General features: G+C 41.3%; 1 protein-coding gene across 2 annotated transcripts in view; it reads left to right on the plus strand.

Annotated features, from left to right (window-relative positions):
- LOC149087721 (uncharacterized) overlaps nt 1-27,174 on the plus strand; it is a 468,106-nt gene that overhangs the window by 430,548 nt on the left and 10,384 nt on the right. For both annotated transcript variants that reach the window (XM_089231605.1, XM_089231604.1), the window contains 11 exons: nt 8,364-8,543; nt 9,970-10,107; nt 13,132-13,198; nt 14,310-14,401; nt 14,563-14,660; nt 16,389-16,506; nt 17,874-18,007; nt 18,150-18,342; nt 19,614-19,820; nt 21,603-22,304; nt 24,696-25,735. In XM_089231605.1, coding sequence (XP_089087731.1) covers nt 8,364-8,543; nt 9,970-10,107; nt 13,132-13,198; nt 14,310-14,401; nt 14,563-14,660; nt 16,389-16,506; nt 17,874-18,007; nt 18,150-18,342; nt 19,614-19,820; nt 21,603-22,304; nt 24,696-25,735 — 2,969 coding nt within the window. The remainder of the gene's footprint in view (nt 1-8,363; nt 8,544-9,969; nt 10,108-13,131; nt 13,199-14,309; nt 14,402-14,562; nt 14,661-16,388; nt 16,507-17,873; nt 18,008-18,149; nt 18,343-19,613; nt 19,821-21,602; nt 22,305-24,695; nt 25,736-27,174) is intronic.

The following is a 27,174-nucleotide window of genomic DNA, read 5'->3' on the forward strand; positions in this document are numbered from 1 at the left end:
TCTTTAAAAAATTCATTGCGACCCACCCTTTAAGCCATATATGGTAAACCCTTGACTCGCGGACCAAATGTGGCCCTGAAGGTTATCTTATGTGACTTGCCCCCCAAACCTAATTTTGTAAAAATGGACTAGGCGGCACATTTACAAATCGCTCAACTTACCCCGTGGCACAATTCTAGAGCATTTAAGTGGCCCGTGGCACATTTCCGTACCACTGAAGGCCTCAAAGATCACTTTCACATTCAAAGATCACCTAAGTAAACCGCGACACAGTTACAAAACACTTAAACGACCCGTGGCACATTTAGAGATTCCTTGAGTGACATGTGGCACAGTTTTAGAGCTTTTAAGCGGCCCTTCAGTGCGGTTCTACATCACTCAAGTTACCCGCGGAACATTCCCAGATTACTTAAGTGATCCGTGGCATAATTACGGATCACTTGAGTGATGCGTGGCACAGTTCCAGAGCACTTAAGCTGGCCGGAAACATTTCCAGAGCACTTGAAGGATCCGTGAAACATTTAGAGATCACTAAAGCGGCTCTGTAAAGGGACTTATCAATAGGGAGAATGTTAGTTCAGGTGCTCAATAACTATCGAAAGGTTTTTTTCCGTTTTTGGCGCACCGAATAAGATGCCATTAAGAATATTTCATGTCTCATATCTTCATTGGTTGATGACGTAAGCATCATCCAAACCCCCCTCGTCATCGAAAGTCAGCAAATCGGAAACCCCCCTCCCCCCATCGATGCTGGCTTGATACTTGAATGACCCCACTTCTCTTTCTGAAAGTATAGAAATTGCATTGGGGGGAAAAAAAGAGTCTAAGTTTTCAGAGCTAGCGTTCTTTCAGTGCAAGACTTAGCAACAAACTGAACAGTCCGGACATTCTAGGAGCTTATCTTATCTGCATGTACGAGACACAGAAATGAACTGACCAAAACATAAATGGGTGGGAACATCTACGATTTCGACTGGATTATGACAACACTAGCTTTAGCAGACTGAAACTGAAGTTGGTTGTGTATATAGTGTAAAATAAAAAGATCTCTAGTATGTCATCTTCCTGTAAATTCTCATTTATCCAATTATGAAGCAGCTCATTTTAAGCCTTCGACCATAATTATTTTTTTTACAGCACTCTTTGGTGTTTTAAAAACTCATCTTTAAATTCTGGTCTGTACCTGAAACGAATTTACTTAAAAACGTATGTGGGAAATCGTGTTTCGGCTAACGAACGTGATTCCGAAACAAATCGTCGTCGTTATCCGAGATATCGCTGTATTGTGATGCACATCTATTTTTGAGTCCTGTTAGTGAATGATGCAGAATTTTTTTTTTTTCGCAATTACTACTATACAGCATGATTATTCTTCTGTGTTATTATATCTCCGTCGAAGAATGTGAGAACACGGAAAAAACGTTTCATCCTGCATCTGCGACAGACACCTTGAATGGGTGACACTAATCACGCAAAACTAACTTTTACGAATAGTAATATTTCTCTCTCCAGAAAATCCACTGAAGGTGTCCGTCACAGATGCTGGAATAAACGTTGACATGGAACCTCACGACAAGAGCCCAAAGAAACTTTGGACCTCATAAAGTTACAATCATCTCTACATACATCGTTATCCGCATCCTTAGCAATTGATATTTTCTTCGATATCGTACTTTTTCGAATTTCGCAAGGAAAAATTAAGGTAAAATCATATTATATGAATCAAGAAAGAAGAAAATGTGTTTATTTCCTTAATGTTTTTGAGCAAAACTGGAAATTGCTCCGTATAATTTCTCACAAGTCCTTGAGGAGAGTGCCACTAAGTGTCATCCTCTCCCAAGCAGAGGATGGAACACTTTGTAGGACGTTACAAATTTACACGCAGAGATAGGCACTGACCAGATCAGAGTTCTCTTATTGAGCATAAAACAACTCTGACCGTTTTTACAGATACGGCGAAAATTCTAGAATTCTTCTATAGTTCCGGTTTCGTGGCGCCACCATCCGGAGACCTTCTAGATTAATCTAGAAGCTTCGAGCATATCTTGACATTTTCAGTTTGGCAGCAGGAGATTATTCTCCCGAGGAGTTCTTCAAAAATTGCGCTTCTATATTTTTCTTAACAGTATATATACCCAAATAAAAATTCTCAAAAAAAAGTAAAACTCCTTATAAAGATAATGTAAATAGCTTTAATCGATCGAAATTCAATTTTCCAATTCACATTTTTACTCCATTTCTAATTGCATCAAATAATTTGTACCTCTTATGAGATATTAAGACATAAAATTCAAAAACTTACTATTCAAAGAAATATTTATGAGAGTAAATTCCAAAAACTATTTTTTGTCAGTTTTTGTTAATAATTTAACATTAATTCTTAAAAAGTCCTCCTTGGAAAAAAATTTTATTTGCTAAACCAAATTTTGGAATGAATAAATTAAATGTAATACTCTTCTTTTTCCGAGAAAGGAAATTGATTTAAATATTTATTTGAAAAAAAAAATGCATTGAAAAAGTGTTCCTTTTAGAAACTTTTAAAAAAGAGCTTGTTTCCTCTTGAAAATAATATTGAAAATTCAACATTAAAGAATAACATGCTCACTATTTGATTATTTGATTATATTTTCCACAGTTAAAAGGTTTTAAAAACGTCAAACTTGGTTGTAACGACATCGAAGATTCTTCGGAATTTCACCGTTATAACCGAGTTTTACTGAACATAATGTCCTTGTTCCGCATCTCGACCTGTTGCCATTTTTGTCTTTTATTTTTAGCATTGTTTCCACCCATTTTTACAACTGTGGACCGGCGAAACAAATGACTGGGAGAAATAACTTGAGGACCAGCAAGAAATGAATAAACGAGAGAAATCATTTTTGAACCGATGAAAAATAAATAAATTCGAGAAATAATTTGTGCGCCGGTAAATATAAATGATTGGGGGTAAATTATAATTTGAGGACACAGGAAAATATTAAGTAAAGGGGAGAAATAATTTTTGTGGACCGGCAAAAAATAGAGAAATAATAGAAATAATTTGCGGGCAGATGAAAGAAAGAGATAAATAAAAAGAAGATATATATATATAATTTGCGGACCACCAAACAATGAACAAATGGGAGAAATAACTAAAGGGCAGAAAAGGTAAATAAATAAAAGAAATAATTTGCGGACCAGCAAAAAATAAATAAATGGGAGAAACCGTTTTGAAGACAAGATGTATAAATAGGAGAAATAATTTGCGGACAGGCAAAAGATAAATTGCCTGTAGAATAGGATAAATATAATTTACGGACAGCGAAAAACACATAAATTGAAGTAATTTGCGAATCCGAAAAAATTAATAAATAGGAGAATTGATTTATATATACACTAGTGTAAGAAATTAAGGGAATTTGCAGACTTGGTCTATTATCTCTAGACCTACTGTACCAATTTTAATGAAATTTGAAATGAAATGTGCATTTTAATGAAATGTGCATACATTGATACAATACAAAACAAATAACCATTCAATAATTGTAATACACACGCATGATCGTGCGTAACACTCGTTGGAGTCGGAAGGTATGAAACAGCGGTTGCAGAATAAACAAAAAAAAAATGGTTACTAGATCGGTTAATAGGGGGTATGGTCCCCTCTTACAGATCTCGCAGCGGATTTCATACTTGAAATAAGGCAGTTTATCATTTCCTGTGGCAATTGGTCCCACTCGTTCAGCAACGCTGTTTTCATTCCCTGGATGGTTCCCGGAGGGTTGCAATTGCCCTCCCCCAGAGCGTCCCAGACATGCTCTATAGGTTTAAGGTCTGGAGATCTGGCTGGCCAATCCATCCGGCGAATATCCTCACTCTCTAGAAAATCGTCGAGCAGAAGAGCTGTATGTGGCCTCGCGTTATCATCCATTGAAATGAACTCAGGGTCAACGGCACCCCTGAAAAGGCGAACATAGGGCTCCAAGACCTCATCCCTATACCTCACACCAGTCACAGTGCCTCTTTCAAAGACATAGAGAGGTGTGCGGCCATCCAACATGATGCCTGCCCAGACCATTAAACCTCCTCCGCCATAATGGTCGATTTCGCGGACATTGGAGGGTAGGTAGCGGGTCCCTGGTTCTCCCATATGAACGTACAGCGAGAATCGGTGCTTAGGCTGAACCGGGACTCATGAGTGAAGAGAACGGTTGCCCATTGATCCATACTCCAATCTCTATGCTCTCTGCACCATGATAAACGGATTCTCCTGTCCGTAGAAGTGAGCGGGACGCAAATAGCAGGTCTTCTTGCAAACAACCCTCTCTCATGAAGTCTTTTGAAAACAGTCACCCTTGATACACGGGTTCCTGTGGCTGCATACAAGTCACGAGAGAGCTGAGAAGCTGTAGCACTCCTGTTACGCTTCGTTATAATCGACAAATGGCGATCTTCTCTGGCCGTCGTGACTCTTGGACGACCTTGCCCAGGCTTTCTCTCGATGGATCCGATATCCTGGAACTGTTTCCATAAGTTACACACGACGCTTAAATTGAACTCTCTACAAATATGGACTTGAGATTGGCCTGCTTCTAGCCTCCCCACGATTCGCCACCTCATTCCATCATCTAAACGTTGGTGGTTACTCATTTTTACTGTTACAATTTGAAATTAACCGATTGCTGCAAAATAACACCAAGAAATTCGCCGAGGTGTGCTAACAAACGAAATGCGTCTTAACTTACGCGCGCTTATAAAGCCTGTTTCTGTACTGGTTCCGCCTACACACACGTGTGCGCTTACGTACAAGATTTGTATTTTTGTCTAGAAGCAGTGGTTTTACATTCAGTTCAGTTCTTTTCATGAAATTCGATAAAATATGCAAATTCTCTTAATTTATTTCACCAGTGTAAGAACTGGCAGAATGTAACTCGGAAAAGTAATTTGGAGACCTGCCGACTGGCGAAGACAAAAATAAGACCAATAATAGAAATTTTCTAATACTTAATTAATTTTTTTTCTTAATAATTGTAATTAATTACCATGAAATAATTTCTGGACCGGCAAAAAATTTAAAAAAAATGGGAAAAATAATTTGAGGGCAAGTGAAAAAATTGAAAAATGGAAGAAAAAAATTGAGAACTCGCAAAAGATAAATAAATTGAAGAAATAACTTGCGGACAGGCAAAAAATTAACAAATGGGAGAAACGATTTGAGGACAAGAAAAAGACAAACAGGAAAAACATAATTTACAAACAGCGAAAAATACTTAAATAGGAGAAATAATTTGCGGACCGTAGAAAATGAATAAATAGGTGAATTGATTTAAAGACAGGAGGCAGAAATTAAATAGAAAAAAATAATTTGCAGACCTGCCGATTGGCTAAGGCGAAACTGAAAACCAATAATAGAGATGTTATAATAATTAAATTTCAAATTATGTAACGGCTATATGAATCGATCAAAAATTTTTTAACCGACAGCGGTTTAAGAACACTATTTTGTAACGATTTTATACGTACGTCTTTTCATTTATATATTTATTTCGGAAGTGTTTTTAGTAGGTGTGATAACACAAATGTCTCTCTTATCTTACTGTAATACATACTTCCATAGTAGATGTCTTAGCAGCTTTCTTCGACATTTCTAGTTCTCAGTGAAACGCCCTCCAGGTCACTTATAAGAAATCTCTCCTGGATAAAAAAGTGAACATCTGCTTCACCTGTAACACCTGCTTTTCAAGCTCAAACACTGCAGGGTCCAGTTTTTTTTTGTTTTTTTTTTAAAGGAACTACTTTCGGCCACACGACGTACACGTGGACCCTGTCTCTTTCTTTATCTAAACTCGTATATTCCCTTCTGTGAGCTTTTTTCTTTTTTGGAGAAACTGGAAAATAAGGGACTTCTCCAAGGCTAAAAGGTCTTACTTTTACTTCCTATTTTTCGATATTTTAAAGGGAATGACACAAAGAGGAGAGAGAGAGAGAGAGAGAGAAAGAAAAAATACATATAAGCTTGGAAGAGAGGACGGCCATCGTGTGACAGCCTGCTGATATAATACAAGTATCGCTACTTTCGCCACGCGTTTGCCCTGCGCAAACACCACCACCTGTCGACTTTTTCCTTGTACTGTGCTGTATGTGCTGAAAAATATAGATGTTTGCTTTGGATATAGGAAGGAAAGGATCAACTTTTATCGGTTTCAGTTTCGAGAATTTTTCCGAAACGAGAAAATTTTAACTCGATCCAAGGCAGGACTCGGGATGTGTAATATAAGCAGGGCCGCATCTAGGGAGGAGTAGGCGGGTCTCGTGCCCCGGGCGTTGGACCCGAGGAGGCGCTAATTTCATTCTGAAACCTCTCCTTCAACATTACCATGGAGCGTCAAAATGTGCGCTTTTAGTAAGCGCACCAGATATGCGGTATTTCGCAAGCCAGAAACTTGTATACATAGGATGACCGTGTGATCTGTGATTGGCTCCTTCACGCTTCTGACAAATTTTCTGTTTGCAATTGACAACTTTACTTGCTTTTCACAACTTCACTTGCGTTGAAAAATTTTTTTGGCTATAATTGGCAACTTTACTTGCCCTCGACTGATTTTTTTATTATTTTTTTAATAAAATGGCAAATTCACTTGCTATTGACAATTTTTTTGGATGTACCTGATTTGCAATGTCCCGCGTGGATAAAAAATTTTCCGTGTTTTTAATGAAGGAAATGTGGTCATGCTAGGTATTTATTATGATTTTAAGGACCCTGAACCCAGTCCTATGTTACTTAGGCATCCGTACTTAGCCCGATATCGGTACCGCTGCAACGGGGGAGCTCCGTCACGACAAGGTATTTATTGGATTTTGTGTATTGATACTTTTCGAGCGGAACGTCTTTCGTGGACCGGATTTTCATTCCTGTGCAAGAGTATTTTATAACTAGAGATGGCTAGTTATAAAGCACATGGCCCCTACATACTGCAGCAGGATCCCTAAGCTGGGATCTTTGGTGGGGCCCCCCCCCAGGCCGGAATATTCACGGATTCCACTACCCTCTTCACACCTCAACCAAAACTGACTAAAAAAAATTATTATTATTATTGATTGATTTTTGTTTATTGCATGTCAATTAAGCAGCATGTTTTTTAAAAAGAATAATTAATTAATTAATTAATTAATTTAGATTGATATAGCTTTACTAAGGCCATTTGAGTTAGATATACGTGTGTACCAGGTCTTAACTCGAAAAAAGAATCATTAAAAATCGTTTAAAAATTAGGTACCCATATGTAGGTGTACCTTTGGATAGTGAATTTAATGTGTAAAAAAAGACAAGAAATGTCCAGGCCCCCCCCCCCAAGGGCCCCCCCCCAGGCGCTGAAGACCTGTCAGCCCCACCCTTGTTGGGAGCCATGACACCTAGAGGTGATCATACATGGTGTACCGGAAATTACTTTTTTATGATGAAAACGACTCTTATGGTCAATAATGGAAAAATTGATAGATATAGGCATGTACACTTTTTTTTTTAGGACAGGAGTGACTCACTTCATTTGACTGGAAACGCGTCGCGGGCCACTGAAGTGATCTGGAAATGTGTCTCGAGCCTTTTAAGTGATCTGATAATGCGCCACGAGTTCCTTCAAGTAATCTTGTAATCTAGATGCGCATCGCGAGCCACATCGGATGACTTATCGGGTCACATTTGGTCGGTGGGACAGGAATTGAGCACATGTGGCTTAGGGTAACCACGTGACCAGAAGTTTCAGTATTTTCACCATAGGCGCCGGAACCCAGGGGCTGAGACCATTTCATCCCCCCCCTCCTCCCAATAAATTTTGCAAGGAGCTGGATTTCCCCCCCCCCCCCAATAATTTCTGAAAACACAATAAAATGTACTTTCCCCCTCCTGCGTACGCGCTTGAGTTGAGTCCCGCCGACCAGCAACTTTCAGAGCCCCCCCCCCCCTCCCCCATCAATGTTTTTTTCATGTCGGCGGCTCTGATTTACACGTTGTCCATCCCGGCTTTTTTCCTTTCAACGAAGCTTAATTGAATTTTTAATACAGTCGAATCCCGTTTTGACGAAATTGTGACAAATACCATTATAGCGAAAATTCCGTTGCAACGAACACTTTTCTAAACCCGCCAGATAATATTGCATAGGAACAATTGAATTCCTTTACAGCGAAATTTCATTATAACGAAGTGATTTCTCCGGTCTCTTGGTGTTTTGGTGTTCGTTATAACGGGATTCGACTGTATTTCCAAAATTATGGATGAAGATAATTATCATGTTATGGGGAAGGGGTGACATATGCCATGTACTACCCTATGCGTCTTATGTATCGTTATCTAACGAATTTCTCTGCTATTTTGTTGTCGTTTCAGACCCAGTTGCGGATATGGGATTGTTTCTTGTTGGAAGGACCGAAAGTGTTGTTCAGATTCTCGCTAGCCATCCTAAAACTCAACGAAAAGGCCATTTTATCGAGGCACGAGACGGTCTCCATCATGAGGCAACTCAAAGCTGCAGCCAAACTTTGCTTCGACGTCGACAGTCTATTCAAGGTGAGATCATATGTCATATCAAGCAAAATTACAAAGTGGGGCGGACCTTGAGCTGTATGTAGTTCCAAAAATCGAGAAAAAGTCCGGCCTGTGGCCTGGTTAAACTTATAATATGTTACATTTTCTAACTAATAAGTAAACAAAAAAACGATTATTAATTTATCTTATAAATGATGCCTTCATCTGTTTGCCTAAAACTGAGGCTCTTCATTTTCTGTGTTCTGCGGGACCTTTATGCCAATGAGATGTAGACCAAAGACCCCCCTTTCCAAAATAATATTTAGTACATAGAAATGTAAAAACAATGAGTTAAGTATTTTCTCATCAAGCTCACGCCCCCCCCCCCCTGAAATCTCACCAAACACCTTCAAGGGGTCAGTGAATCCAGTGGCGGCTCGAGAAATATCCCTACCTGTGAGAGAACCTATTTTTGCCCCTCCCCCAACCATGTATTTTTTCACACACACAACAAAGCTTTTTTATCCCCCCTTTCAACTCGGATTTGGTGCCCCTCCTAGCAGGGCCGTATCGTACCTTTTTAGGGCTCCCCGTGGCAGACATTTTCTTAAGGGGGCCTTAAAAAGAATGAAATTATGCAAAATAAGCGTGCTTTTTTTTTTCTTTTTTTTTTTGCTGGTCCCGATTTGGCTCGAGGCCCCGCTTGCCCAATCCTTGTTACGGCCCTGACTCAAGTGCGTGGGCCTCGTGCTGCCACATGGGCTGTGCGACCCAAGAACCCCCTGGCTCGACGACAGAAATTCCTGGGTCTAATTTTAATTTGTCAGTTTTGACTGGTACAGGCTTTGACTATAATCGAATACGACCCACATCTGATATAAATCTATCTCTTTTTTTTCCCCCTTTTGTGTACCCTAATTTGCGGCCCTGCGCCATTTATTCCTACAAATAAACAAAATCTACTGCCTCCATTTTTCAAACAATTTATGAAATACTATATAACAAGGGGGCAACAGCTGGCCCGCGAAGTGATTTTGTGCGGCCCGGACAAGGTAAAAGTACAATGAAAAAATTAAATTTGTGATCATTATTTTGAACTATCGGTTCCAACAGCAGATTTCTTGATTACCAAACTTCTTATTTCTAGTGACGAAGTTAATTTAATAACTGATTCAATTAATAATGGAGTGGCTTATACACCGAAGTTGCACCACTGATGCGGCCCGCTAACAGAAAGAAGTTGGCCACCCCCCGCTATATATAGAGTACGAAATAGAGCGAGAGAGAAAGGTGGCAACGCCATCTATTAGTCAGCATTGTAAAGCACAAACTCTACATCGAATCTCTAAAATTTTCGATACATTTTATTCGCATTGAAATTCCATTAATTTATGCTGATTCTTGATGGGCGTTTGACAAATATAAAGGTTGTCAAATTTGTTGATTCTCATTTTGAATTTGTTCTTAGACCGCCTTCGAGGAGCTGAAACCTTTCACGAGACGTCAAGACATTTCAACGAAGCAAACGTGCTACTTCAAGACCCTGATGGAACATGCCAAGAAGATGGAAGTCGAAAAAGTCGCTGTCAAGGATAAGGAGAGAATGGTCAGTACGTCACACCGAGACATTAATTATTCTTGCTTATTCGAGACATCAATATGCACTGCCCTGCGGAGATCATATGACTATAAGCTATACAGGATATACAAGGCTGCAATGTGCCATTTCGGAGCCCCCCTGGGCAGACTTTTCCTTTCGGGCCCTTTTTGAAGGTGGTTGTTATTATGCAAAATAAGTACAATTTTGTTTTTTGGGTCTCCCATTCGACTCGTGGCCCTGGGGTAGTGCCCCGGTTGCCCCTGCCTAGTTACGGTCCTGGAGATGTCCCAAGTTGTTTGTACAGCAGAATTGTCAGTTCAGTAACAGTTGACTTTCGAAACATACTTTCAATTAAAAAAAGTTTTCATATTATTTGAAATCTCGAAGTTTATTTTGAGGGTTCGTTTGCATAAAAAAAAACAAGAGAAATCAACTTTTTATACCGTCCACACCTGTGATAAAAGTTCAAGTTATTGAAACGCAGATCCCGCTTTGAAAAACCATTTGCAAAACAAAATTCGTGATTTTAAGTACAATATTTATCGAGATAATAAATTTGTGAAATCACTCTGTTCTGGAAACACAAAAAGTTGCCATTTTTAGTGGCCGTACATTAACGTGGAATGAACTCAATCATTTTTTATCTTTTTATTCACGATGCACGGGCTCCACATAAAAAGTTAATTTCCCCTATTTATTTTTTTAAAGACATTTTGATTAACAGCACGTCATTTGAAAACTGTTTTGTAATTAGAAGCATGCTTCTGAAGTTAACGATTGCAGAAGGCCCGTAGCCAGACCAGGGGCGTAGCCAGAAATTTCGTTCGGGGGGGGACCAAAGTGACAGAACAATGGATTTGGCCATCTTTTTCCCTTTTTTCGGTCATTTTCTCACATTTCGGGGGGGGGGGGACCAGACCCCCAAGTCCCCCCCCCCCGACTACGCCCTTGAGCCAGACATTTCGATCGAGGGATCGAAGTGATAGAATAATAGATTTGGCCAGGGACGCCGGAAGTCAAAAATGTTTGGTGGTATTGCTCGAGTAATGAACATAATGTTCATTTGGATATGTATGAAAACCATACGTCACACATTCAACAAAAATATCCCGTTTATGGTAAATCTTCCATCGCCCGAACTGGGGAGGGGGGAGGGCTGAGCTAAATTTGAATGGATTGGTGTTGCTTTAGCAACATGAGCATATATATTTCAGCGACCCTGGAATTGGCCATCTTTTTCCCTTTTTTCGGTCATTTTCTCACATTTCGGGGGTAGGGGGGGGGGCCTCGCTACGGCCTTGGGTTGCAGAGATATCGGTCGTGTAAACAATTTGGGACAGCCTGTGTACAACGTGAACCAAATGCCACCGAACTTTTCAAACGTACGAGCAGAGCCGTCTCATAGAATATATATATGTAAAGGGCCTCCGAAATATATTGTTCTGTCGTTGACGACAGAGAAACATAATTTCAATTTAAAAAGTATCCAAGTAACGTGACAACGTGTCATTCCTTCTACTAGAATACATATATGCCGTATATGTACAAAGATACAACATTTAATTGTCTACGTAGTCCCCCTGTACTCTAATTTCTAATTAGAAAGTTGTTGCCCTGTCTCTCCTGAACCCACCAAAAAAAAAAATTCGAAGTCTCTTAGCGGAATATTCACTGAGATATTTGAATTAAAAAATCGAAGGTAAAAGAAAGAAAGAACAGCTTTTATCTGCTTTTTGAATTTAAATATCAAAGCGAATATTGCACACACACACACACACTTGTAATTTTGCAATGGAATTTTTTTTTTTGTTCTCAGAAGATACAGGGTAACAACTTTGTAATTGGTTTTTCTAAGACAGGGTGTCTGAATAAAAAGAGATAAGATAAAAGGTAAATAAGATACAGTACAGTCTCGTTTATCCGGCCTTCGCTTATCCAACATTTCGTATTATCCGACGTCTCACCGCAAAGGAACAAAACGAAAACAAAGCATCAATCGGCAACAAAAACTGCAAGTTTCAAGCGTGAACGTCGTCTGTTTTATGTTACTCTCGACTCTACCACAGCTAATTAGTTACTCCGGCGATACAGTGGAGCACCCATCTACACTATGATGAAGGATCATGATCAGTATGAAATAACCGATGAAAAAATTGTCGATCTTGTCAATTGCGATGAAAAATAAATTGAAGATCAAGCACCAACTGTTGAACCTCTCGGAATTTCACATAACGACGGAGTTAAGGCTCTCTAGAAACTGCAGTTGAATGCATTGAGAAACAAGAAGTTACAGGAATCGATATAATGATGCTGCAAAGATGGCGAGACCTAACAGCCAAGAAATGGCAGTCATCAGTAAAGCACAGACTACGATCAAAAATATCTTTATATTATCAGAGGGCTGAACTTTTTCCAAGTATTGTATTCAATTTCAGAATATTCTGTAACTGTAAGTTCATTTTTTTTTCAGTTAATTTTTTCGGTTGTTTTGTTTCGAAACATGCTTATTAGGTTCGCAATGTGTAAAATTATAACATAGTTTGACGTTTTATAAGCTTTTCTTAGCACTTCCCTATTATCCGACATTTTCACTTATCCAACGCTCTAACGGCCCGTTTATGTTGGATAAGCGAGACACTACTGTAATAAAAAATATTTTTTCATTGTAACAACTATACGGCCCCTTGCAACATGAATGACGTGTATGAGTTTTACAATCCGTTCTATCGATAGGCTTTCTGGATATTACGCCGAGGTGAACAGGAAAAAAGTGTTGTTTCTCTCCACTTTTTTTCCCTGTTCACCTCGGCATAATATGCAGAAAGCCTATTGATTTCATGTACCTCAGCCGAGCAAAAAATCATCATCCGTTCGATAATAATTTGCGGCGAAAGAAGGTGTGTAGCTATGTACTTTGTATTTCCCCCATAGTATATGCTGTCCTTTCCCTCATTTTCAATGGGTTTTTAAACTCAAATGTGTTTCGGCTTATTATTATCTAAATTACGTCATTTTTGGGATTATTTCCAGTTGTCGGAGATAGAAATAATGAGTACGAATCAACTAGTGATCGAATGCGCTGCGGTCTACGACAAAGGTTAGTACACAATCAACCTCTCATTGCTGATAAGTATATAATGCTTGAAAAAAAAAAAAAAAAACACAATTTTTGCTCATTTAAATCGGTGGCACTCAACCTAGTGTCATGTGACCCCCCCCCTCCCCCCCCCTCTCTCCCCCCCCCCACGGTACTGAGATGTTCTAATGGCGAAAATCAAGTGGGAGTCATGACAGGGGTAGAAAAGGGGGGCACATAGGATCATGGGGAAAAAAATCAGTTGCAAAGCCCTAAATGATGAGATTTGGTACTACGATTTTCGAGCAGAGGAGCACAAAGAGCTCATTAGAGGGCTCTTAAAGGCCCTGCAGAGGAACTGTAGCATCAACAAAAAAACGCCTAGCAAGTTATTTGACAAAATTCAGTATCGCCAAAAGCTCCGCCCCTCGTGACGTCTTGCTATTTCTCTTACTCGTAGTAACCAATCACTGCGTTATAATGCCTCTTGCGTTACTAAGAATGTAAGGATTATAATTACGCCTCTGGGCCAGATCTTCACGGGCCAGATCCCCCCCCCCATAGTGAATTTATAATGTGAAGAAAAAATCAGAATCGCCCTGGATCTCTGGGCTGAAGTCCTCAGACCACTCCCTGTTTTTGGAGGGCACAAAAGGGAAGCCCGTTAAAATCTAGCCCAGAGGTCCAAAAATCGACGTTATGCTATATTTATTTGTTATCGATCCATTTTTGTACGTTTAATTCACTTAAAAAAATCAATTCAATAAGATCAGCATTTAGATTTCGATTCAGTAAGGATCTCGATTCTAATTGAGGATGGGTTGCTGGGTAAGACGGGGGGGGGGGGAAGCACGAGAGGGAAATATGGAATATGGTCCAGTGGAAGGCCATGAAATGGCTTACATCCCACCAGGAACAGAGCCTGGACCACGACTGGCCTTTCAGTGGAGGGGGCCATGAGCGAAGAAAGGTTAAGAAACACCGATTCAAATGAAGACCATATATTTGCTATGTAAATAACGCTAATCGAAAACGAAACTAACGATTTTTCACGTTTATATAATATTATGTATGTTTTATTAATTTTTTTATCATTAAAGAGCATTAATTTCATTTCTTCACCACCAAACAGATAAATTATGGCTTTGCCACGGCCATCAGAACGGAGCCCAAATCTCCAAAGTGAACTGCGAGGAGAACATCATGTACAGGCTCAATATTGAGGTGAGCTCTTGGGGTATTTGTAAATTCGCATGAGTTTGTTTTCCGAGATGTTATGTATTATCAGATAATTTGCCAATAAACATATGTCGTGATGCAAGAAATCACACTAAGTTGATAGCGTTAAATAATGAGCAATGTGCGTCAATGTTTATCTTTTTCAGCTGGAATCTCGAGTAATGTGCATGCATACTCTCGATGACGAGACGATACTGCTGGGAACGCTCTCTCATTTCGTTCATGCTTATTCCACCAGAGCCAGGTATGAATGACTATTTTCGACTGCGCACGAAAACATCTAATTTTTTTCTTATAAATTCATGGCTGTTTTCACCCAAACTCTTAAAGCCATAATGGACTCATGTCGGAAGTGCGGAAATAAATGAACGCAATTCTTTGGGGGGGGGGGGGGTAGTGCTTGGGTGCTGGGTTGAAGCGGTTTCGCCCAGCGCGACCCAACCGGCATGGGTAAAAGGCTTATATCCCGGGAGGGACAGAGCCTGGGTCGTGTCTGGTCTGTTGGGTTGAAGCGGTACTGGTTCGAATTAGCACGACGAACCAACTCTTTCTCTCTTTCCAACCGAACACGGCCCAGCCAATCGGCTTTAGCCAATTTCAACCATTGCCTTTGTGAAGGGCGGGACCGTGTCGGAGGAAACTTTTATTATACGCAATCAAATGCACATGCATAGAATCTGATACATACAAAATATTACAGCACAAGAAATTGAAAAACAATCAATAAATACAAAAACACAACAACCATGCAATCAAAAACAATGAAGAAATGTGAAACCAACTCCAGTCGAGTCCTACTTTCATCTTGGTACGACAGGGAGCCTCGAAATACTCATAAGTCACAGTGAGAGATACGTCGACTAACGAACACCTAAGCTTACGAATTTTTCGGCTAACGAATATTTTATTCGTGTGTGATTTTGCTGCCTCGTCTAACTTCCCAAATTCGAGCCGATCTCCCCGTTAAAAAATCTCGCTACATAGAGCAATAGACCTGCAACGAACGGTACAAATATTCAATCATTACACTTCGCCCATAGTTAGAAAAATTGATGGCAGATGGCAGCACTACACACGTCAAGCTGTACACATTCCAACATGTACCAATTCGTTAGATGTTCGGCAGAGTAATTTGGCCGAGGTGCATGTGTGGTTCAATTATTACCTCGGCTAACTACGCTTCCCGATGCCTACACACGGCGGAGTTCCACTTTGGTGAAATTCCGGCAGATAAACTATATGTCTGGAAGAGAAGGGTTCTGCAAAGTCCGCTCAGTTATCAGCGTGTGATGAAACTGCTGCACTACGTGGAGAGCAACTTACATCTGCTGCATGATAAGAAAAGGTGACTGTCCACCAACGAGTTAAACTTACCAATGCTGACTGACTACACGCCGTCCAGTCGTGTGTTAAGATCTACTACTGCACATACTTATAACTTCAGGTTGCGCAGGCGTAATTAGCGGCGCTTTCGTGGATGGAACCAATTGAACCTTTACAGCTGCAGCCACACAAGAACGCAGTGATCTATCAGTTACATTAATTATATCCATCACGTATATTGGACTTCACCGTCCTCGAATGTGAGAGAATTTAATAATTGTCAGCAACAGATTATCTTGTAATTAAATCTATTTCTAAAGGAACACAATCGGCGCGTACGATCACGTTTCGCTAACGAACGTGATTCCGGAACGAATCATCTTCGTTAGCTGATGTATCACCGTATCCCTCTATTTAGGGCATTAATATCACGTAATTATTTTTTGAAGCATCAATGAATGTGTATGATTCGCCAATATCAATAAATTTCCTCTCTTTTTTTTATACCTCACTGCTATGTAATAGAATTTCTAAGTATGGTGTAGGTGTTGTTTTCGGGGCCACCAAGAAAATTTTCAGTTCTCGTTGATTCACTTTCATAGAGCTCGAAAAAACGTAGAACCTCGGGTAATAAAATTGTGTTTTGCAGGCGCCTGGTTTGGGAGACGAGGCTGAACGACGCGGTGCTGGCGATCAGCTCACACGAAGAAGACGGTCTGAAACAAGTCTATGCTGGACTGGCCGATGGGACCATTGCTGTCATCGAGGTGAACTTTTTCTCAATCTCATTAACACATTGATTATTATTATTACGGCTACGGTTTTCTTTGTGTAATTGCGCATTCAACAACACATATGCAATAGTAGTAGTACAATACAAATACATTGGAACACGATGTAAAAAATAATAAATATGCAAATAAAATGTATAGAACCCAAATAGACACAATATTAATAAATATTCATAAAAACGCAAATTTCCGATAAAAAAAGGCCCCTTTCCTTATGGTGATATCCGTGCTCAGCAAATTAAAACCATTCACAGAATCATATATTTTCATGTCTGACGCATTTTCATTGTTGTCCACAGATACCCCCCTCGCAGCGTTCGAAATCATTGGTGGTCCCCTGGTCTGAGACCACTGATTAAGCAAAAATGTTAATCGTAATATTTTCATTTTAAATCAATATACAATAACAATAAATATTGTTATTTATCTAAATAATGTATTTTAACCAGGGGCGTAGCCAGAAATTTCGTTCGGGGGGGGGGGACCACTTTCATTTCGGGGGGGGGGGACCAAAGTGACAGAACAATAGATTTGGCCATCTTTTTCCCTTTTTTCGGTCATTTTCTCACATTTCGGGGGGGGACCAGACCCCCAAGTCCCCCCCCCCCTGACTACGCCCTTGATTTTAACGCATAATGAAGCAAAAAGAAACTTCATCGGAAACGAAGTTGTGCGCCAATCCTTTGTCGGTAGGACACTTTCACGGAACAGAATATCCAATCAATAAATATTAATACAAAAAGGGAAAGGAAATTTAACTCGCCTGTGAAAGATTATCTTGTCACCTTTAATAAATGGTACATTGCATCCAAAAGCACAGCAGGATTTCGTTATATCGAGTGATTTCTTAAACACTCACGGTGTGTCTATTGGAATAACGAGGAATTTCTTCTTACCACTCGTGAAAGTAACCACTCGTCACGTGATTAGGTGTAGAAAACAAAAAGTAACCCTGTATGCGCTCTTTAAAATCTTAAAAAATCTTCGTCAAAAGGAGATTTACTTTTCTGATTCCCCCCAGATAAGTTTACATATACGAGCAATGCAAAAACCTGGAATTCCTTTGTAACGAAAGTTCGCTATAACGAAGTGATTTCTTCCGGCTTTTGGAGTTTGTTACAACGGGATTCGACTCTACATAGAAAACTCAAGAGGGGACTTCATAGAAAAAGTTCGAATTAACCAAGTTCTACTGTATCACAAAAAAGATGGGAAAATTTCTTGACCCTCTAAAAGATTGATTTATTCCTTTCATTTTGACATTTTGACTTCTATATATTTTGCATCAAGTACGACAGATCTGATTGTAAGAATAATCTCACGGATTCGAATGTATATTCCAGAATGTCCAAGGCCAATTCACGAAGCCCGAAACGTTCTACATAATGATCGGTACGAGCCCCGTCACTTGCATAAGCTTAGTCGGTAGAAGATTATGGTGTGGCAGCGGCAACCGCGTCATAATACTCAGCGCGAGGTACGTACGGCCATGGAAATCCAAACTAACAAATACACGTGATTGTTTTTGTTTTTTTTACTTCTTTTTTCTAAATCTTGAAAAAAATGTGTGTTGAATTTTCCCAAAGGATTTAAAAGATCGAAATTATTTCATTTTCCAGGACACTAGACACCGTGGACCAATTTCAAACTTCGTCTAGTGGACTTGATTACGTCTCGATGCTAGTTCCGGACGAACTTGGAGTCTGGGTGACTATCCGCGGATCGTCCGTCCTACAATTATGGGACCCGAACTCGTTGGCCTGCAAGCTTCTGTATGATGTCAGGGACAACAAGTATCCAAAATCCTCTAAAGTATGTAAATTGTTACCAATGCATACCTTTGATTCTTTACGTCAATGTTCCTAGGGAAATTTTAAGCTACAGAAAAGGAGCCATTGCGATAGACGTGCTTGGTATGAAAGGAATCATCAGAAGCACCTCTTACACCAGGGGTTTCTCGCTTGATGATTATAAGGTAGTTAAGTGGGAACCCTTGATGAGAATGAGGCTATTTCACGGAGCTTTAATTTTTGAATAGTTTATATATCGAAAACAAAGTTAGTCCCTACTGCCGTCTCATCAGCATCATAGCTCCCCCAGGGCAAAATGAAAGAAAGCTTAGTACCATCTCTTAATCAGTAGCGTAGGCAGGATCGGCCTTTGGCTTGGGGAAAGGGCACAAAAATTGTCTTTCCCCCGAAATTGTGAGTTATCACCATTGAAAAAGCATTTAAATCAACAGAAATCGGTTAAAATAGCACGTAAAAGGTATTTTCTTTCGATATTTTTTTTCACCGGAACATTTAACATTTTCCTAATTTTTGGTCTTCTTTGGGGGGGGGGGGCGGCACGATTCTCCTATCTCCCCCATGCGTAGGGGTCTCTGCTCTTCATATACATATTTATTGTCATAAATAATTGTGCCAGATTTTATCAGGGACTTTTGACGTCAGTTGACGTCAACTGTGCCCCATTTTAAATCACTTCAGCGACGGGCACTCCTAATCACTTTCATTACATTCCAGTTCACTAAAGTGGCACGTGGTACATTGCATATTAAGTGGCTAGCGATACATTTCCAGATCTCTTGAGTGGCACGCAGCACACTTACAATTGACTTACCGCGACACATTTTACAGTTCAGTTAATTTTTATAGACCAATTTAGTGGCTCTTAACACATTTTCCGATCATTTGAGTGAATTGAAGCGCATTTGCAGATCACTTAAATTTCCCGCGGCGCATTTCCAGGTAACTCTTGGCCAGATATGGTCCTTGGAATTATCTGACGGACGGGACCCGCGACTCCTCAAACATAATTTCGTAACAAAATAATGACACATTTCCAGATCACTTAAAGGGGCGGTGGAAGTTTCGTATCATTTAAGTGGCACCCTAGTATATTTCCAGATCACTTAATTGACACGAGGCATACTTGCAATTTATTCGAGTGACCAGCGGTGCGGTTCTAGATCACTCAAGTAGCCCGAAAAACATCTTCAAACCAATAAAGAAGTCCGCACTCCCCCTCTGAGCACCCGTGTGTCTTACACCTTTTTTTTTCCTTTTGTTTCCCCCATTCAGCAACAAGACGACGAATCAGGAGTGAACCAGGCACGGATCACGGCAGTGTTGCCATTTGGCGGCAGCGTTCTGGTCGGAACAGCCGAAGGGTCCCTAATAATCTACGATATCTCAACAAGAATATCAAGAAGCGCCAGCAATTCGGACTTCAACCAACGTAAACCGTTCGAAAGCACATCCGTGGACCACATACAGGAGAGGATTCAAGTAAGTTCTTTGCGCAATTATTCGTACAATAAAGATGAAAATGTGTTTCGCACCTGCAAAAAAAAAACATTCTGTAAAGCTAGGGCCACACTCATGTCCAGCCTGGTCCAAATAGTCATTCGCAAATATTTACTTCCAATGTTTTTGAAGCACCAGCGGCATAGGCTGGCTGCACACACACACACACACGGCTCAGCTTGACCCAATTTTCGTTGTGCGAATATTTGCTTCCGGATCAATTAAATACGCCAACGCGTGTTGCGACTATTGGCGTTCTTGGACCAATGTGGATGGATTTGAAGATCGGCAAGGAAGGCAGGTCCTTTGACTTGGTGGTGTGGGCTGGAAGGTTCTGGTCGTTTTCTTTGAAAACCAGTCTTCCACATACCTTTCAGCCTCCAACATTTGACGATCTTTGCCAGTGGTGGGGCTGTCACACTACTCGCCCACTACCGACCTTGGAAAGAGTTGGGCCAGGTTGGACACGAGTGTGGCCGTAAAGAGATACTAGTGTCGCTGGTGTGGTATTAATAAGGGATCAGAAATTTCGCCCCGACGTTTCGTCCTCGACATCTCGCCCTTGGTATCGTACCCGGTACATTTCACCTGCCTTGTCCGAGTGAGTGGCAGAGTCATTGGATGAGTGACCATACAAGTGGGCGAGCGACTAAGAGTGTGTTATTGACTGCATGAGTGACAAAGTGAGTGACTGTATGAGTGACAAAGTGAGTGACTGTATGAGTGACAAAGTGAGTGACTGTATGAGTGACAAAGTGAGTGACTATATGAATAAGTGCGAGTGACTGTATGAATAAGTGCGAGTGACTGTATGAATAAGTGCGAGTGACTGTATGAATAAGTGCGAGTAACTGTATGAATAAGTGCGAGTGACTGTATGAATAAGTGCGAGTGACTGTATGAGTGGCAAAGTGAGTGACTGTATGAGTGGCAAAGTGAGTGACTGTATGAGTGACAAAGTGAGTGACTGTATGAATAAGTGCGAGTGACTATGAATAAGTGCGAGTGACTATGAATAAGTGCGAGTGACTGTATGAATAAGTGCGAGTAACTGTATGAATTAGTGCGAGTGACTGTATGAGTGGCAAAGTGAGTGACTGTATGAGTGACAAAGTGAGTGACTGTATGAGTGACAAAGTGAGTGACTGTATGAGTGGCAAAGTGAGTGACTGTATGAGTGACAAAGTGAGTGACTGTATGAATAAGTGCGAGTGACTGTATGAGTGACAAAGTGAGTGACTGTATGAATAAGTGCGAGTGACTGTATGAATAAGTGCGAGTGACTGTATGAATAAGTGCGAGTGACTGTATGAGTGACAAAGTGAGTGACTGTATGAATAAGTGCGAGTGACTGTAGGGTTGACTTAATGACCATATGAATGATCAAGCGAGTAAAAGTATCAGTGAGTGAGTGACCGTATGAGTGATCAAGTTGGTGACCGTATCAGTGACCATATTCACTTACTCTTTCATACGGTCACAAACCCACTTCTTCACTCATACGGTCACAAACCCGCTTGTTCACTCATATGGTCACTCACGCATTCCATTGGTCACTGATATGGTTACTCATAATTTTAGGATAGGCGAAATGTCAGGTGCGGAATGTCCGGGGTGAATTGTCAGGGACAAAATTTCCGAGAGCGAAATGTTCCGTGGACGAAACGTGCCGGGGCTGAATGTCAGAAGCGAAATTTCCGTAAACCGTTGATAAACCCTCTTCTTTGATAAAGTTGCGATTCCCGATTGTGTTTTGTTTTTCAGGAGCTGCTTCTAGAACAAAAAATCCGAGACGAAGCAGACGGGGCCATATTCATGAACAGCCGCAAGAAAAGCGACAGCGGATGCTGCTCGACGCCGAACGTTGACGCCCAGAGTCGCCGCGAGAGTCAACCATCCGACTCGACTCAGCACAAGGACAGCAGCGAGGACAGAGACAGTTCCCCGGAAGATCCGAGCGAAAGCACCAGCGTAAATACAATACGCCGAGCTGGCGAAAACGCCGATCACGCAGCCGATCCGGAACCGAAGGTCTGCCGACCCTGCGAAGAGACCGACGCCAATTGTTCGGCCGAGAGCTCCAACGAAACGGTTCCGGACGAAAAGAAGCCTCAGGCAGACAGAGGCGTGTGCCCGGGGGAACGTGCCGATGTCACGGATAAGGATTCAGGAAGGTCTTCGTCTTCAACTCATGGGAATCAGCTGGATGACGGAGACGACGCCCTGACAAAGAACGGCAAACGCCTGTGCACTTGCCACCAGCTCAGCAGCAACAGCGGCGTCAAATGCCGCCACTGCCTCCTGGAGACCAGCGAGGCTCTTCGCCAGCTCTTCAGCAAGTACAGTCTGGGCAAAACCCAAGCCAACCACGTGGATGCTTCCACTCGATACCAGAATCTTCTCAATACGAGTAAGATCTTGAGAAGCGAGATCTTCGGCAGCAGCATTGACGTCAAGAATGAGTTGGTGAGTATGAATCCAACCAGTTCATCGAGATATTGCTCCCGATAATGTCTCTCACGCAAGTCCTTGAAATGACTTAAGGGTCGAACCAAAATGTAGGACGTCACAAATCTGTGACGTCCTACAGTGATTTCACAATACACGCTAAACAGAGGGCCACTGACATACGGCTTCCCCCCAGCGTAAACAAGAGAGATTGTCTTTTCTCTCAACTACCCAGTTCCGCTTTTGCGGCACTTTTATACGGTCAAAGAAAAGTCGAGAAATTTCTACACCCTTCTCGTGAGATTCCCCCCATTCGTTCCTTTTCTTTCTACGAATTTCTCTTTGCGCTATGACGTCGCCGAATCATCGGAGCTGTCGCCGAACTCGCCAAGTTTGTCGCCAGTTTGGCTAGATCAACGTAGAAATGCGTTAATTTTCATTTTTACGCAAGATAATGGCCGTTTACGCTATTTACAGGCGAAAAATGACATGATAAATTACAAATGAGGAAAACCCGTTTTACACGCATTTAACGCTGTTCAATCCCGAATTTTTCCTCCATTTATCGAATTCGAAAATATTGCACTTATAAACATGAATTTTTTTTTGTTGGCATCAGGAGAGACAGGACGACTTCCTAATTGGAAATTAGAGCACAGGGGGACCATATAAAAATTTAGATTTTTTTTTATTTTGTTACACGCTGTATTCTCACTCTGAAAACTGATATAGGGTAATTTTTGATAGCCTGTTGAGCATTTTTTAAATTCGAATCATACCTCTACGACGGACACCCAAGTAGTCGTCTGACGTCAAATATGACGTGAAAATTTGGTCATTTTCTCTGAATGACGTCAGTCAAAAAAAAAATCACGTCATTTCAAAGTCATTTAATGGTCAAAGGTATAATGGTTTCAAAGTCACTTACGTGATTCTGTATATACATAACGTGATACTGTATGACATTAATGAAATATCAGGTCATTTCATGACCTTTTCATCCGTCATGAAGGTCATTAAATGACGTAAATATCAAATGCCGTAAATGATTTTGCATCACGAATTTCTTTCGAACTGGAAAATTCTGTTCCTAAAAAAATGCATTTTAAAATCTCTTTTTTTTAATTATTAATAACTCAAATAATTATTAGGTTATAATTTTTGAAGGATAAGAAAAATAAAGGAAAACCAGAAAATAACTTCCATATCGGCTAAACTCAACAGGAGATTACTTGACGCAAATATGCAATACAGCAAACCAATACTTGTGTATTGTGTAGTCTTACGTGATACTGTATATACATAAAGTGTGTGATACTGTATGACCTTAATCAAAATAACACCCAGTGAACATTGCTGCTATGGCTCGATCGGTAGAGGCACGGCTTGAGGTACACAGGGACAAGCCGAACTCCGCAACGTTCTTAGTGATCTTTTTTTTCCTTATCAAATTATTGCCATCTATCTTCCAAAAGTCGAACTATTTGCAAATGGTAATTTTCCTGACATTTTTGACGTCTTCATAATGGACAAAATCACCATTTTTAACACGTCATGTTTGAGACATTTTATGTCTTCCAAAGAAACACTTTTATTGACGTCAGGTGACAACTTGGGCGGTAGATGAGATAGGGTGGTAGAAGGCTGAGCTAGCACTTACACAGGACACCCTGTATACAAGTAAAACATACTAATGCTTGATGCGATGGCACCACGAAACGTAACACAGAAAAAAAAATACAATATATACAAATTGGTGGGGGCTCATTGCATAATGGGTGAGCAGTCGAAAGAACAGCCAGTACGCCGTATCACGAGTTGGAGTAACTCCTGGGTTGCCTGACCCTTGTAGATCTTTTGACCATTTGTCGAAAACTGACCATTTGATCATTTTTGTCGCAGCAAGGTCATTTTCTGCACACGAGGACTAATTAGACCGGGGGGGGCGGCTTCTTTTATACTCAAAGATAGGTTGGTGTGCGCTAACTCCTCCATGTTGGACTCCCTTCGGTAGCAATATTTTCCCGTGGTATGACGCCGTTTATGTTGTGTCAGGAAAGTTTCCGACAAGGACGAACCGGGCATCGAACTCACGACACCTTTAAGCAGCCTTTGGTACTTTAGGCAAGTATCATATTGACTTGGGCTACCACGCCTTTTTGCAAGCTGGAGTCAAATATACGGATTTCTTAGATTTTTATAAGTTCTAAACTATTTACGAATTAATGGGACACCTTGTATTATTGTGTAAACCTCTTTTTTCTACGTCATATGATTGATTTTTAAAATGCGTCATGAGCTTTCCGCCCACGCTGTATTCCTACTGCAAAATTGCAAACAGCAAGTAATCACTGTCAATCAAATGATCTTAAATAATTATCCCGCCTATTGTTTGTATCCTCTCTACAGGCAAATGATGAAGAGTCCAGACAACCTGGAGCTGATACAGGCGAATGGCATCGAATAGTGGGTATCAGGCGTAGGTCTTCGAGTGACAAGTCCGGAGACAACGAAAACGTGAACTCGAGAAAAAATTCCAGAGACTCGCAGAGGAGGAACAGGAATTCCAGCACCAACTCCATCGTCTTAGACCAAAACGGGTCACCCCAGAAGGTGCTCCTTCGGACGAGCAGCGCCGACGACGTTACGAAGTGGGTCCAGTCCCAGGAGAACCTGAGCTCCTCCCTAACGAGCGACAGCTACGACTTCGACGACGTGTTCGTCGCATACACGGAAGATGAGGCCAGCCGCAACGGCAGTGGTAACCCGAGAACTCGAGGCGGAAATCGCAGCCATGTCCCGCCGTCGTCCAGGAGGAACGTGTACGTCAAGAAAGACGTCGAGAGCGTCCTGGAGTCGATCAGGGCACGCACCCTCAGCAGGAGACGGTCCTCGAACATTTTCGAGTACGCGGGAAACACGGGGATGATCTGCATCACCAACGAACCCTGGCCGTCGACGTGGTCCGAGAACAAGTCCAGGTCGTCTTCACCGTGGGTGGACTCGGCCACCTCGATGTCATCGACGTCTATCGGACGCTATTACTCCAGCAGCATGTCGTCCAGTGTCCAACCCAGGCTCCAGGACGTCAGGACTCAGCTACCCTCCTGGGGTCGTGACGAACTAACCTCGGAAAGCGATCAGTGCACGGCCGCCGCGACGAGGAACAACGAAAACGTGGCCGGTCAGGACGGCGGACGCAAGTCGTCTTCGAACAGCTGGCTCAGTTACGAAGATTCTGTCACCGACAACGATTCGTCCATCAAGATCATACACACCGACACATCCCTTCATCCGGCCGTGGACTGGAGCAGCAGCACTCAAAAGGGCAGCGACACGGCGAGTATCGTATCGTTCAATTCCACTGACGTGCCATACACTTTTGAACTCAATCTGCAAGAAAAGATCAAGATATCAGATAAGCCCATCAAATGTCTCCTACAGACAAAGTAAGTGTCATTGATTACTTTGAGCTTTGGGTCCAGCCAAAGGGAGATTCAATCAGGGATCCTACATCTTGCAACGGGCTGTAAATATTGGTCGTCTAGTACATGTTTAGTGTGGGAACTTTTCTAAAAGTAGCTCGATTTCCCGATGTGGTAAGCTAAAACTAGGCTCTGTCAGCATCCCTCTTATGGGGGGAACTCTGCATTCTAAACAGACACTGGATAGACAAAAGACACTAGAGCATTCTAGTCCTAGTTTATTATTATAAACTAGGTCGATCTATAGAAAAAATGTGGCTGAGTTATACCTGAACATATATTATCTCCCAGAAGACAATGATCAATATTTTCGCTCCACTGATGTTTCAAGCAGCAGATCCGACCTCCCTCATGAGGCAATCTTTCTTGGGTATCCGAACCGTCTCAATACCCTCATGCTTCTCCGGTCAGGTGATTTTGGGAAGGGGGAGGGGATTCCCACAACCCCGAACTGAAGCAAAGCAACTTACTTCCGTTACCTCCTTGAGGCAGGATTGTGTCGTTGAAAAAAATTATCAACGATTTATAGAAGTGTCCCCTCTTGCTCGCAAGTCTCAAATCTTTCACGACGTTCTCCCAGGTGGAGACAGGCATCAAGTCGATGTAACGTACAAATCATTTAGGCTAAAAATGGATAGCTGAATTCAATTCCCAGGGAGGAATAACTGCACGTGCGCCCGGTAGCAAGGCACATAAGTGCCGGAGACCGCAGCTTAGGATCTCAAAAGAAAAAGAAGTGTAGAGAAGACTTGGAAGAAGTTTGCATGTTGAAGTGGGGGAGAGAGTTGAGAATGATCTAAAATACGTAATACTTTACATACAATATATATACAGGGCTTCCTTGTGACGGGAAATGAGGAAATCATAAGCCTCGAACTACCAGCCTGCCAATTTACATACATATCATCCGAAATCATATTAAATCATCTCACAATCATGAAGAACCCTCCCCCTCTCCTGATGGGGTTAAATATACGTTATAATATAAGTCATACGTTAAGACGGTACTGTATCCGAGTAGAGTATGGTAAAAGAGTACGTCAACAGACTTCTAGTAGACTGCATATTCGCAATAAACCAGCTGCCCTCTCTAAAAATCTGAAGTTTTTATAGTTTCTTTGCAATTTGCTGAAGTGAATTGGCGTAAGTATACCTAAACAGTCGAGATATAGCTTCTCTAGTAACGCCGTAAATGTCGCAATAGGCAGCGGTTCATTGAAAAAGTATATTTGCACAATATAGATTTCACAGTCGGACCTCTCAGGTTGGGGATGATAAAAAAATTAAAATTTTTGCTCCGGCTCCATCTCGAGTACTAAGCTAGAATCGGTCAGAATACAAGTCTTTGGTCATCGGTCAGAATATAATTTTTTAAGGGCCCGACTGTTGCAATGCTATAGTTT

The sequence above is a fragment of the Pholcus phalangioides genome, unplaced genomic scaffold (assembly GCF_987345545.1).
Source record: "Pholcus phalangioides strain wild (caught in Gottingen) unplaced genomic scaffold, Ppha-v1.0 ptg000004l_1, whole genome shotgun sequence".
Classification (NCBI taxonomy): domain Eukaryota; kingdom Metazoa; phylum Arthropoda; class Arachnida; order Araneae; family Pholcidae; genus Pholcus; species Pholcus phalangioides.